The 14,161-nt window shown below is 50.9% G+C and overlaps 1 protein-coding gene across 5 annotated transcripts in view; it reads left to right on the top strand.

The window, feature by feature from the left end:
- Positions 1-14,161, top strand: part of RAPGEF6 (Rap guanine nucleotide exchange factor 6) — a 985,108-nt gene that overhangs the window by 270,658 nt on the left and 700,289 nt on the right. For all 5 annotated transcript variants that reach the window (XM_086931538.1, XM_086931540.1, XM_086931537.1 and 2 more), the window contains exon 3: positions 175-231. In XM_086931538.1, coding sequence (XP_086787664.1) covers positions 175-231 — 57 coding nt within the window. The remainder of the gene's footprint in view (positions 1-174; positions 232-14,161) is intronic.

The following is a 14,161-nucleotide window of genomic DNA, read 5'->3' as shown; positions in this document are numbered from 1 at the left end:
CCGCTCCGCACGGGCCCTCTCTGCTGGCCCAGAATTGCGGGGGCTGCTGCAGACGTGGGGCGGCCGGGGAGCGCATTTAAGATTTCTAGAAGTCTTGGTCAACAAGCGTCTGGTCAGGAATTTTCCAGCGAATGTAATGGTTTTGTAACTGTATTTTTGTTTCTTTTCTTTTAGAGTGATGTCTGCAACAGCACGTTATGAAAGATACAGCGGTAATCAAGTTCTATTTTGGTGAGTGCTTTGAAAGTAATTTGCTGCTTTTTTTCTGCTTCCTCAGGTTTGTTTGCTACATGTGAGCTTGAAAGATGTCAATCAAGGTTGTCACCATACCCAAACGTCATGATATTCCTTTTGATAACTTTTAAAAGCTGAATGGGAAATGTTGACCTTTTATGAGGCTAACTAGGCATAATTTAGAATCTGCTAAATTATTTTTAATTACACATGAAAAACACTTAAAATTATCAGCAACCAGTTTTTAGCTTGCATGGCTTATCTTGAAATTATCAATGACAGGACATTTGTAATGCTGAATTATAAATGGTGCTCCGTTTTTTGTGTTGTGATTTTCTGTAAATCTGCACAATTGATCACTCTTAAGGGGGGCACCTTCCACCTGTCATAATCACTTGGTCCCATCCAGGAAATAAAGGCCTCCCCATTCACCTCTCATTTTTGAGCCCACCTGGTTTTGCCAATCTTTCCATGCCACAGTTGGTAGTGTCCACCTCTGTCTTGCCAGTCTTTTGCTCCTTTCCTATTTCAATCAATCAATCAATCAATCATAACACTTGTATAGCGCACTACTCATCTGGAAGGGTCTCAAGGCGCTTGGGGGAAGGGTTCCCCTACTGCTCGAACAGCCAGGTCTTGAGTTGTCTCCTGAAGGCAAGATGGTCCTGGGTCAGCCGAAGGTGGATGGGGAGGGAGTTCCATGTCTTGGCCGCTAGGTAGGAGAAGGATCTGCCTCCAGCGGTGGCTCTTCGGATGCGTGGTGCGAGGGCGAGGCTAGTAGATCGTAGCTGGCGGGTGTGCGTGTAGAAGGTCAGGCGGTCGCTGAGGTACTTGGGGCCCAGGTCGTAGAGAGACTTGTGTGCGTGGCTTTTACAAAAAGTGTCATATCCCTACTAGGGTTTATCCTTTTAGGTAGGGGCCTCCTTCTTCCAAAATAGTGCGTGGGTGAGGAGCCTGAACGTGATCCTCTTGTTGACGGGGAGCCAGTGTAGGTCCCTCAGGTGTCCGGAGATGTGGCTGAGTCGGGGGATGTCCAGGATGAGTCGGGCGGATGCGTTGGAGTATTTTTTGTAGCTTGGCTGTGGTTCCGGCGTAGAGGGTGTTTCCGTAGTCCAGTCGGCTGGAGACGAGTGCCTGGGTGACCGTCTTCCTGGTTTCGGTCGGGATCCATCGGAAGATCTTGCGGAGCATGCGAAGGGTGTGAAAGAATGATGAGGAGACGGCGTTGACTTGTCTGGTCATCGAGAGGGAGGAGTCCAGGATGAAGCCCAGGTTGCGTGCGTGGTCTGTTGGCTTGGGAGTGGTGCCCAGGGCGGGGGGCCCCAGGAGTCTTCCCAGGCGGAGGGCGATGGTCCCAGGATGAGGACTTCCGTCTTGTCTGAGTTCAGTTTCAGGCGGCTGTTCTTCATCCACCCGGCGACGTCTTTCATCCCTTCGTGTAGGCTGGTTCTGGTGGTGTCGGGGTCTCTGGTGAGGGAGATAATCAGCTGGGTGTCATCGGCGTAGGTGATGATGTTGAGGTTGTGTTGGCGTGCGATGGCTGCAAGAGGTCTCATGTAGACGTTGAAGAGGGTGGGGCTGAGTGATGATCCTTGCGGTACGCCGCAGATGACTTTGGTGGCCTCGGATCGAAACGGGGGGAGGCGGACTCTTTGGGTTCTTCCGGCGAGGAACGAGATGATCCACTCCAGTGCCTTCTCTTGGATGCCGATGTTGCTGAGGCGTTGAACTAGGGTGCGGTGGCAGACAGTGTCGAATGCTGCAGAGAGGTCTAGGAGGATAAGTGCCGCTGTTTCCCCATTGTCGAGCAGGGCTCGGATGTCGTCGGTGGCTGCGATGAGGGCGGTCTTGGTGCTGTGGTTGGCTCTGAAACCGGACTGTGAGGGGTCGAGTGATCCGTTCGTCTCGAGTAAGGCGGCAAGCTGACTGTTGACGGTCTTCTCGATGACTTTGGCAGGAAAAGGGAGGAGCGAGATGGGGCGTAAGTTTTTGAGGTCGGTGGGGTCCGCTGTTGGTTTCTTCTGTAGGGTGCTGAGCTCGGCATGCTTCCAGCTCTCCGGGAAGGTGGCGGTGTTGAAGGAGGTGTTGATGATGTTTCGGAGTTGGGGTGCGATGGTGGAGTCGGTCTTGTTGAAGACGTGGTGGGTGCAGGGGTCGGTTGGGGATCCGGAGTGGATGGTGTTCAACGTGCGGGCTGTGTCTTCCATGGTCACCGCGGTCCAGGTGTGGAGGGTGGCGGCGGGCGGTGTTGGTTCGACAGTTGGGTGTGTGGGAGGTGCGCCGAAGCTGTTGTGGATGTCGGCGATCTTGCGGTGGAAGAACGAGGCGAGAGAGTCACAGAGATCTTGTGAAAGAGTGATGTTGTTGTTGCCGGTGCTAGGGTTGGAGAACTCCTTGACGATGCTGAAGAGTTCCTTGCTGTCGTGGGCGTTGTTGTCCAATCGTTCCTTCAGAGATTTCTTCTTGGTGGTGCGGATAAGCTGGTGGTGCTTGCGGGTGGCGTGTTTGAGGGTGGTCATGTTGTCAGTGGTCTGGTCGAGGAGCCAGGCTTTCTCGAGGGTGCGGCAGGTCTTAATAATAATAATAATAAAGGGTTTTGTAGAGCGCTCAGTAACGCCATCACGGCGTATCCCCGCGCTAATGGAGAAGTGGCAGACAAAAACCTCACTAGGAAACCCCCTCACCAGAGCCTCACAGTGTGTACAAGTGGTTCTTCAGCAGAGACCGAAATATTGCCTCTCTGCTCTCCAACCTTAGAGCAAGCGGGAGTTTGTTCCAGTTTTGGGTGGCCAGTAATGTAAACGATCGCCCTCCCATTCTAGATCTCTTTATCCGCGGAACCGTCAGCAGCCCCGTACCTCCCGAGCGCAGAGCCCTGGGCGGCTCGTATCTGCAGACTAGGTCCCGAAGATAGGCGGGAGCCCTCAACCAGACAATCCGGTGGAGTCCTTGAGTTCGTCGGTGAACAAAGAGGCCTTCTTGCTCCTGGGTCTGCTGGGAGGGTTCTTCAGTGGTGCGAGGTCGTTGGCGCAGGCGGTCAGCCACTGCGTGAAGTTGCGGGCAGCTTCGTTGGGGTCCGTTGTGCTGGCGGGTGGGTTCTGGCTGAGAAAGGGGGTGAGCTGGTCGGCGGTGATCTTGCTCCAGCTTCTGTGAGGAACCTGTTGCGGGTGGTGGTGGGTCGTGGTTCTTCTGAAGCTGAAGTGGATGCAGCTGTGGTCGGTCCAGTGGAGTCCGGTGGAGTGGCTGAAGGTGATGTGCTTGCTGGATGAGAAGACGGGATCAAGCGTGTGGCCGGCGTAGTGGGTGGGGGTGTTGACCAGTTGCTTGAGTCCGAGGTTGGCGAGGTTGTCCAGCAGGGCGGCGGTGTTGCTGTCCTTGTTGTTCTCCAGGTGGAAGTTGAGGTCCTCTAGGAGGATGTAGTCGGTGGAGGGGAGGGCGTGCGGTCCGATGAAGTCTGTGATGTCCTCGCTGAATTGTGTGCGTGGTCCCGGGGGTCTGTAGACGAGGGTGCCTCTGAGGGTCGTCTTTGGGTCGGTGTGTATCTGGAAGTGGAGGTGCTCCCCGGCTGAGAAGGTGTCGTCGGAGTCGGTCGTGATGGGGATGGTGTTCTTGTGGACGATGGCGATGCCTCCTGGGGGACGCGGTCCCTCCTGATTATCTTGTACCCGTCCGGGATGGCGATGGCGGGTGTTGAGCAGGATGCACTTGAGGTGGTTGCTGCTGGTGCTTGGCTTGGCGGATGCAGTGCAGGTTCGGAGGTGAACTTGCAGGTTTTGCAGGTGAAGGGTCCGTGGATGCGTTTCGGGGTGGCCCGGCAGCAGGCGGGGTTCCGGCCTGCATTGAGTGCGTTGAGGGCGGCGGCATTGTAGGTCAGTCGTGTTGTCTTGCATCGGCGGGGACCAGGGGTCCTGGAGCTGGGCACGGTCCAGGCGCGGACGGGTGCGACGTGCTTGCATTTGGCGCACCCGCTTTGCGTGACCGCTGCGCGTGTGCATGGGCGTCATATGAAGGAATGGGAGGGAGGAGCAGCTGGGTGGCGAATGGGCAGGAGGGGGCGGGGCCGCAGGGAGGCAGCGGCGGGAGAGGAGGACAGGGGGCGGCTCAGCGGCGGCTGGGTCGCCCTGTGGAAAACGAATTAAAAAACGAAGGCAGCAAAAGAAGGGTAACGAGGGCACAGCTGATGGAAAACAAAGGCAAGTGAGGCAGTAGCAGGGGTGTGTGGGGGCGACCTCGCCTGGTTACAGGTTCAGCGGTCGCTCCCTGCACCTCTGTGCTGTCCCCTTAAGAAGGAGCCGGGAGGGAGGAGCAGCTGGGTGGTGGGAGCGGGGCGGCGAATGGGCAGGAGGGGGGCGGGGCCGCAGGGAGGCAGCGGAGGGAAAGGAGGACAGGGGGCGGCTCAGCAGCAGCTGGGTCGCCCTGTGGAAAACGAATTAAAAAACTAAGGCAGCAAAAGAAGGGTAAACGAGGGCACAGCTGATGGAAAACAAAGGCAAGTGAGGCAGTAGCAGGGGTGTGTGGGGGCGACCTCGCCTGGTTACAGGTTCAGCGGTCGCTATTTCTGTTGACAGCCCAGATCCGGTGCTGTTAGTCTTGCTTCACTCAATTGGTTTTGCCTTCCCCATTTGCTGTTGGTCTCATCCACCCTCTTTGAGGTGTAAATCGTGTCCTCCCGATGCGGAGTATCTCACTTATCTCTTGTGTTGGGTGTGTGGCCCCTTGTGCGCAGGGAGGGGGGGGGCTTGCCAAAATGCTAGTTTTCACACCCAGTGGTGGTTGTCTTGCTCACATGCTCTGGGTTTCACCCACATGCTATCATCTCCCCTATGCCATCTGTTTCCTGACTCATTCCTCTCCCATGCTGGTGGTCTCATCTACCCCAGTACAGTTGCCTTTACCCCTCTCCATTTGTTAAAGGTTGCACTCTCTCCCTTTGCTGCCAATCACACCTCTCCTCTTTGCTGTTGGTCACACTTCCCTGTTTGCCTTAGTCTAGACTCCTCTTTTGCTGTTGACCATCCCCATCTATTTGGTGTCTGCCTTGCTCCCTCACACCATCTCTTTCCTGTGTGCTTCCTCTCCCTTTCCACTGCTGGCACAAATCGAGTGCCTTTTGCTCCTAGACTGGCCTCTTCATTTGCTCCTAGACTGGCCTCATTCTTTTTTGCTCCTAGACTGGCCTCATTCTTTTTTGCTCCTAGACTGGCCTCGTTCTCTTTTGCTCCTAGACTGGCCTCGTTCTTTTTTGCTCCTAGACTGGCCTCGTTCTTTTTTGCTCCTAGACTGTCCTCTTCCTTTTTTGCTCCTAGACTGGCCTCTTCCTTTTTTGCTCCAAGACTGGCCTCTTCCTTTTTTGCTCCAAGACTGGCCTCTTCCTTTTTTGCTCCAAGACTGGCCTCTTCCTTTTTTGCTCCAAGACTGGCCTCTTCCTTTTTTGCTCCAAGACTGGCCTCTTCCTTTTTTGCTCCAAGACTGGCCTCTTCCTTTTTTGCTCCAAGACTGGCCTCTTCCTTTTTTGCTCCAAGACTGGCCTCTTCCTTTTTTGCTCCAAGACTGGCCTCTTTCTTTTTTGCTCCAAGACTGGCCTCTTCCTTTTTTGCTCCAAGACTGGCCTCTTCCTTTTTTGCTCCAAGACTGGCCTCTTCCTTTTTTGCTCCAAGACTGGCCTCTTCCTTTTTTGCTCCAAGACTGGCCTCTCTTCTGTTTTTGCTCCAAGACTGGCCTCTCTTCTGTTTTTGCTCCAAGACTGGCCTCTCTTCTGTTTTTGCTCCAAGACTGGCCTCTCTTCCTTTGCTCGATCTGGCCCCTCTCCTTGGTCTTAGTCTGGCCCCTTTCTCATTGCTTCCTATCTCGCCTGTCTCCCTCCGCTCTCGGTCTGTTCCCTCTCGCTTTGCTCTTGTTCCCACTCATCCTGGAGTTGCCAGGTTAAGTTCCCTGGTCCTGTTGATTTTCACCTCTTCCCTCCCTGGAGCCTATTGCAATCCTCCTCTCCTGTACCATTCTCTATGCTTTTGACTCTGCCACCCTGTGTTGGCTGTCTCCCCTCAATGCTGTTTGTTTTACTCCGCTTCCTCTGGTGCATTTCGTATCTCACATCCTACTCTATACTTTATTTGGAACCCCGTACCTGTATTCCCAAATCTTCCCTGTGCTTGTGATCTCTAGCTCCCTCTGTACTGGCAGAATCCACTTCCATACTGGCCCTCTAGCTCCACCCTGTGCCATGAGTGTTATTCTGACCCTTTGCTGAGGATCTTGTCAACCCCCCCACCTCTCCACCTGTCATCTCACCTCCCCTCTACTTGCAGTCTTGTCCTATGGTGGTCACTCTTTCCCCCTATATAGTCTCTTGAGTATTCTCTGTAACCCCACTGTACCTTTCTCTTTCCTTCATCCTTGAGCGCCCGCTGGGCCTACTCTGGTGCGGCCTCCCTGGTCTTCTTGGGGATGGCCTCCCTGGTCTTCTCGGGGGGGGGGCAGCCTCCGTAGGCTCCTAGGGGGCGGCCTCCTTAGGCTCCTCGGGGCTCCTCGGGGGCGGCCTCCCTAGGCTCCTCGGGGGCGGCCTCCCTAGGCTCCTCGGGGGCGGCCTCCCTGGGCTCCTCGGGGGCGGCCTCCCTGGGCTCCTCGGGGGCGGCCTCCCTGGGCTCCTCGGGGCGGCCTCCCTGGGCTCGAAAGGTGCGGACCCACTCCCATCCGTGTGCAGCCTGTCTTCCCCCCTCGTGCCGTGGCTATTTCCAGCTTTTTCATGCAGGCTACCTGCTTCTCATCATGTACACTCTCCACCTTATCTTTCCTCAAGGTCTCTTCCTCACTCCATTTGTCATGGCCTTTATACCCCTTTCTCTACAATGTTCCTGTGGCCACTCCATGCCCCAAGCAGTTCTCCACCCTCTGGTTCACACTTTTTGACATAAAACTGTCCACAAATGATATTTGTTCACATTTTAAATTGTGTTTCATCTATAAGATGTTGATCAAAATGTTACATTTTTCCTTGACTTTTGATGACACCTGGAGAGCAGTCCTATATTTAAGGTGCGTTGTCCCACTCTGTGCCACAGCGGGCTCTTAAGTATAATTGGCTGTCCCCAGCGCAGCCACAGAATCTTGACTCCCCTCAACGCAGCACATTGATGCAAGGCGGATAAGCGGTTTGAAGCTACCGGTCCTACTTGTTCTGTTCATTCGGCATCCTTGCCTGCTTTTGGAAGGGGGCAGAGATGCTTCCGCAGGAGGGACCAGTGAATGACTGCACCTGCCTGTATCCCTCAGGGGAACCTGATACCACTTTCTTCCCTTTCATGGGTGGTAGCAGGGTCACACGTACTCCGTGCCACCTCTGTGTCGCACATTCATTGTGCCTTCTCGCAAAGGTCCCATTGTGCATAGTTTGTGGTGCAGTACTCAGATTCTGCTCTTTAGATAGCTTTGTTGTTTTTTTTTTCATTGCATAACCACTGTTCATTTGACTTGGGAAATAAATCTAAAATAAGCAGTGATTGTCAGAAAAATATATTGGATTATATATACATGCTAGGCCATTTGCTTAACTTTTGCAGACTGAGAATACCCACACCACAGTGTGTGCATGATCATTTTCAAAAGGTCTGATGCTTTTCATCTTTGCAAATCAAAGTATTGTAAATGTCGTCTTAATCTCAAGCGCAGTCTTGTTCTACCGTGTTACCATCCTCCTCTCTGTTGATATTACTAGCATACTTGTTGATTTGCTCAGGTAATGACTTGGAAGGCCAGATCTGCAGCTGTGTGAACATTTTTTTGTTTGGCAGATCTTGGGGCTCCATTAAACCTCTTCGTTTTTTGGGTAGAGGGGTGTGGGAGTCTCTGCCCAGGCCTTGTGTGCCCTCTCTCCGTGATCTTGTCCCCTATAATTGCTGGGTAGTGACGGTCTCATGGCCCCACCTACTCGCTCACTCAACAGTGTTGCGGGTATGCTGGTGTTAACCCCCAGTGTTGAGCCCAAATGGATGGCAACTTTCCCTGACCTGCACCTCAGTGGAGCTGTGGCTGACTCTAGTTTGCAGTTGACTGCGCTGCAGTGGCAAAATCCATTTAACAAGTGGTTTACGTGATCAGTCTCTAGTGCTTTGAAGACAAAGTGTACCCATTGTTTTGGGTGCTGCTTTTTTGACAGCTGGCCCTATGGACTCTCGTTCGGCTCTGGATCTTGCAGTGCAGTCGGGCTCACCGGCGCTGCTTTAAAACAATGCAGTAGTGTGCCAGCCTAAGTAGCATGTTTTATGTGGAAACATGTTCCTTAATGCTGTGCAAGTTTGCACGTCTTGTAGAATGAATTCGGAAGAAGGGTACATTGGCAGAATATGTGAAGAATAGTCTAGGATTGGACTTTTTTCTTCTCTTGTTGCCTCCAACCGGGTCCCTTACCGCTGCCCTGCTAAACCGGGTCCCTTACCACTGCCCTGCTGGTTCTCGCAGCCCAAGGCGGGGACTGCTGTTGCCTCTCGTGGCTGCCATCACCGCGCCAAGTAACGGGCAGAGACTACATCTCCCAGAAGCCTACTGTGGCGCCGACCAACGCGTCACAGCATAGCGCCAGGAGGTGCTTAAAAACGTCTGAGGCCTCCAGCAGCGCTGGACTTTTTGCTTCTCTTGTTGCCTCCACCGGATCCCTTACCGCTGCCCTGCTGGTTCTCGCAGCCCAAGGCGGGGACTGCTCTTGCCTCTCGCGGCCGCCGCCACCATCACCGCACCAAGTAACGGGCAGAGACTACACCTCCCAGATGCCTTCTGTGGCGCGGACCAACGCGTCACAGCATAGCGCCAGGAGGCGCTCGAAAACGCCTGAGGCCTCCCGCAGCGCCCATCAGAGCCCAGAGGAGGCCGGGCTGGGCCACCCTATTGACATTTTTCTGCAGAGAACTGTAAGAATCATATTCTCTTTTTGGGGGGTTTTCTGTAACTTAGTCTGCTTCTGCGTAATTGTGTGGCACTGAGGCCCTTAAATATGAGTAAAAGAAAGGTCGGGGATAGGGTGGTGGGCACATTAGATGCTTTTTTAAACAGAGCAGAATCTGTACTAATGCATGAGATCCAGGCGACTGAGCGAAGGCTCTCACTGGAACCTGAACCTTCTCAGGGAGGCTCTTTGCCTTGCGCCCAGATACCCCAACCATCGTCAAGTAACAAATCAGAACCAGCTTGTGACATTACACCTCCTAGCTTGACACGTGAGGAGACTATGACCCCCACAATGGGCCCCCCCAAAAATCCAGTGAGCACACAGAGCCCTGCTATGGTAATGACTAGGGGGAAGAAAGCTATTGGGGGACCAGGGGAACCACCTACTAAAAAAAGAAAGGTTGAAGTATAGTAAAACAAAATTCATTGGCCGCCATTAATGAATCTAGTAGAGTACATGTTTTTGGGAAATCGGGTGCCATTATCTCGGATGTTAATCCTGTTGTTAACCCAACATCAATGTTATTAACTTCCCAACCCAAGCAGGTAACTATGCTCACTAATAAGAGAACAAATAGCAGCCCTCATTGATCAAATTTCTAAGAGATTAGACTCAGTTGAAGAAAGGCTTAATAAGATCGAAAAATGTCTATCATGTAGTAATCAGAGGAACACCGTCCAATCTACCATCTATGCCAAAGAGGGGGTCCAAAGTAACACCCTAGGGGTTTTACCTAGCACGCAGCTTGGAAATTAAGGTAATACTCAAACAAGTCTTGGTTTTGGTACAACCGGTGATAAGTCCAGCCTGCCTCCCTACCTTTAGTGTTAACAATGGTACCCCTGTAATGTTGGTGCAGCAAAGTGGGAACGAAGTTAATAGAAGGAGACAAGTTGATAAGGGTACAGAAGGGGATTTTAACATGCTACCCAGTCTCCATCTCCCCCCTGAAGCCACTCCCTACATGGTTGTCTTAGCCAACCTGCCCTCACTTCCTATGGGGACCCACGAGCACTGGTCAACGCTCAAAAATAAGGTTCTCCACTTGTTGAGCAAAAAGACAGGCATTAGACACCAACTTTTTGACGAATTCATTGGGTAGGCCATTCACATAAACCTATGACTGGCGAGTGTGGTACTGCGCTTTAGGTCACCCTCCTTGGTTCAATATATTCTAGAGATAGCTGGACACTACCCCCATGCAGCAGAGGAAATTAGATTACTTCCCCTAGGATTTTTTTATAATCCACGGAAGATGCCTAGATACAAGGAAGTGAGGGCCCCCAACGATGGTTACAATCAGTTCAATTACCCGGTACAAACTAATAATCGGTTCGAGTTACTATCAACCCTCGCAGATATTGACTGACTGAGAGGGAGGGACATCATACCGTGGTTTGTAGGCAGTGGGGTTAAAAAGGTGGTTGAAGGGAACCAAGCCAATTGTCTTGGTAACATGCTGGGAAGTGAGAGTGTACCTCAATGTGTCACGCCGATAGTTGGCACAAGGAGTGCCCGTATGGGTAGTGAACCGAGAGATATTCCCACTAAACTTGTCGCCCAACCCCCTTCAAGAATGCCTAGCACAGGCCAGCCTCTTATCAGTTGATGGGAATGTAGAGAAGGCTTTGTCATGTTTTGTTATTAAAGGCCCTAGTTCCTCAAAGCCATGTATGACACTATCCTCTTGGAACATAGCGAGATTAGAAACAAAAACAATGTCCACAGACTGGTCATCATATATAGAGTCTACTGATGTGTGGGCTTTCCAGGAGATATGGTCTGTAGAAGGAGTCTTTCACTTAGGCTATTTAAATTTTTTTAAAGCAGCTACCAGGGGTCCGAGGGGATGTCCAGTTGGTGGGTTGACTTGTTGGGTGAGACAAATAGAGGGGATAAGGGTGGATGAGCTCATTATTGATAACCCGAACATAATGGCCTTACGGGTCAGTTCATCTAAAGGGCTAGACATAACAATATTTAATGTGTATTCGCGGGGTCAACCGGGCGGCAGGAGTTCAAACGTCATTACAATTCTTGAAAGTCATTTGATTCCTGATGTAAACACTAGCAACCTGATCATTGCTGGGGATTTCAATATTTGTTTAGAACCCCTGGATTTCGAAGATGGAAGGCTGAGTGAAGATGTGGATGCCTTACGGGGCATCCCTCATTTGGACTCCAACCAATAAGGAAATGGTCTGAGGTCGCCCTCTAATTGAAGGGGCTTTGCTTGGAAAGGGGCCTGAGGGCGGCTAATGAGAGGACACAGTCTGTTAGGCAGGGTGCAAAGACATTTGACAATGGAAGAACTGGTAGTCGTATAGATTACATTCTTGTCAATGTGGAACTATGGCCATCAGTTCTAGATATGGAGGTTCAGACGAGGCTAGAAAGTGATCACAACCCTCTGGTTTTAAAATTTAACGATTGAAGCTTTTGTAGGTTCTTACCGAGGGAAGGTGAAATAACCTCTGAAACGGTAACTATTGCCAATGATCTAAGAAGGGTTCGGTGGGCAAGGGTAGCCAATAATGATAGCAACGTTACACAGATTAGGGCCATGGTCTCGGGTTCCTTGATGACACTCTCTGATTGTAAGTCTCAGGAGGTGTTAAACGGCACTCTATTGGGTGTCCACAATGAACTCTTCATGGGTTTGAAAAACTTTTTCATTAAAGAAAACACCCGCAAAAAGAGTAGGCCCCTGAAGCCAAGTTCATGGTACAATAGTACCTGTAGAAAGGCTTACAAAGCACTTGTGGAAGCCATTAGGTCGAGGTCACAGGGTGACTTCAAAGAGTGTCGAGATAACTATAAAGCTTCACAGAGACAAGCTAAGAGAGAGTGGGACGAAGAAAGATGGAACGACCTGTTACAGGCATGTAATGGGAGAAACATGACCCAGTTTTGGCACCTACTCAAATGGGGGAATAGTCCGCAGCAACAGATCCCGTGTAATCATGTCGAACCTGAACAATGGGTGACGTTTTTTAAAGCTCAGTTTAAGGCAGCAAATAGTAGCGATGAAATAGCCCCTCTTATTTTATCTGAAGAGCCATTGAAGTTTACATGCAGAGGTGGAGTCTGTGTGGAAAATAGTCCTGAGTGTCAGGGCCCCGGGGCCAGACTGCATCCCTGCAGATCTGTTTAAACAAAATAAAGACCTGCGGGTCCCATACATAAAGCTACTAGCAAACGCCAATGTTAGTGGTGCCCCGCTCCCAGCATCCTGGTCTGGTGCAGAGATCATACCGATCTATAAGAATGGGGATCGCTCTGCACCTGCAAACTACAGACCCATTAGTCTAATCGACGCTGTTCAAAAGATAGTAGCAAGATTAGTACTTGGGAGGATACAGGGATGGATGACCAAAGGTGACATTCGAACACCCTTACAGGCAGGGTTTCGGTCTCATTCAGGAACCCTTGAGCAGGCCTTTAGATTTGTGTTAATTTATTGGAAGGAGGTGGCTTTAGGTGGGAGCTTGCTTTTCGCTGCATTTGTAGATCTGAAATCCGCATTTGATCTCGTCCCGAGAGAGAAACTGTGGAGGGCACACTGAAAATGGGGATGCCCCAATGTTTGGTTGCCATTTTGGTCAAACTACACGAACACACTTATGCGCAGGTTTGTTGGGGTAAACCAGGTGAGACCACAGAAAGGTTTAATGTCAGCAAAGGGGTTCGCCAGGGGTGCGTGCTGGCTCCCACCCTGTTTTCTTTATTTATAAATGGGGTGGTCCAGTACTTCGCAAACCACCCAACTGATGCGCCAATGCTAGCTGGCATGAAAGTCTCACTGCTCATGTTCGCGGACGACACCTTGCTTATATCCAAAACGAGACAGGGGCTGCAGTTGACACTGTCTCGTTTTGAGGTGTTCTGCCGCGAACAATGGCTTGTGGTCAACGTAGGGAAGACAAAATTTATGGTGCTCCATAGGTCCAAGCCATTTAAAGCGAGCGTTCATATGGATGGTGTCTTATTGGAGCAAACTGATGTCTTTACCTACTTGGGTGTTACATTTAATGATAAATTAAGTTGGAAGCCCCAAGTTGAAATGCTAGTGCTAAAGCACGCCCAGCTGGCCGATGCCCTGGTTAAGGAGCACAGGTTGTCTCTAAACCTAAAGCCCCTATTGTTAAGATATATACAACCAAAATCTTCCCAGCCATACTATATGGTGCTGAAATCTGGGGGTTTTGTAATTTATCTCCACATTCTTTAGCCCAAAATAAGTTTGAGATTGTTAATAGGTGTGCCGCAATCGTCCCCCTGAATACCAATGTTTCTTGACCTTGGCTGTTACGCACTTGAAGATGTAGCTCGCTATAGACCACTGGCATTTTGGAGGAGTCTTTGGATCACCCCGGAACTTTCCCTGTATGCTAAGGCCCTACTGGAAGTGAGGGGGCTGAGTCGATCACATAAGATCCCATGGTTGACTGCAATTAGGTCCCTGCTGACTGATATGGGGATGAGGAATCTATGGGAACACCGAGGCTGCGGAGTTTCCCTCAAAAAGGTCCTATAGAGCAGCATACTGGGAGTTAGTCAAAATTAAAAGATTCTCCTCCCATATCAGCCAGTCACTGTCAAGGGACTTCCTTGAGATAAAGGATGAATTGAACTTGGAAGGTTACTGGGATCTCATTACGAAGCCTCAGGACCGTAAACTGTACCACCAGTTCAGGATAGGCACATTAACCCTACGATGGTTTACAAGCAAGTGGAATCCTGTTAGTAGTGATAAGTGTGTATTTTGCCATGATCGTAGCAAAAATATTGATCATTTTTTTTTTGTATGCCCTGCATACCAAAAGCCGATGAGTATCTGGCTGAAACCAGTATGTTTGTCTATGAACACAAGATAAGCCATGGTTGCAAGGAGAATATTGAAATCTGACACTTCCAACCTTGTTGTAATTGGTGTAACAAAGTTTTTGAGCTTGGTGTGGGCCTTACATTATAAAATGGGGAGGGCAA

The sequence above is a fragment of the Lissotriton vulgaris genome, chromosome 7, assembly GCF_964263255.1.
Source record: "Lissotriton vulgaris chromosome 7, aLisVul1.2, whole genome shotgun sequence".
Lineage (NCBI taxonomy): Eukaryota > Metazoa > Chordata > Amphibia > Caudata > Salamandridae > Lissotriton > Lissotriton vulgaris.
The sequence above is the reverse complement of the archived record's forward strand: the minus strand, read 5'-3'. Positions and strand labels throughout refer to the sequence as shown.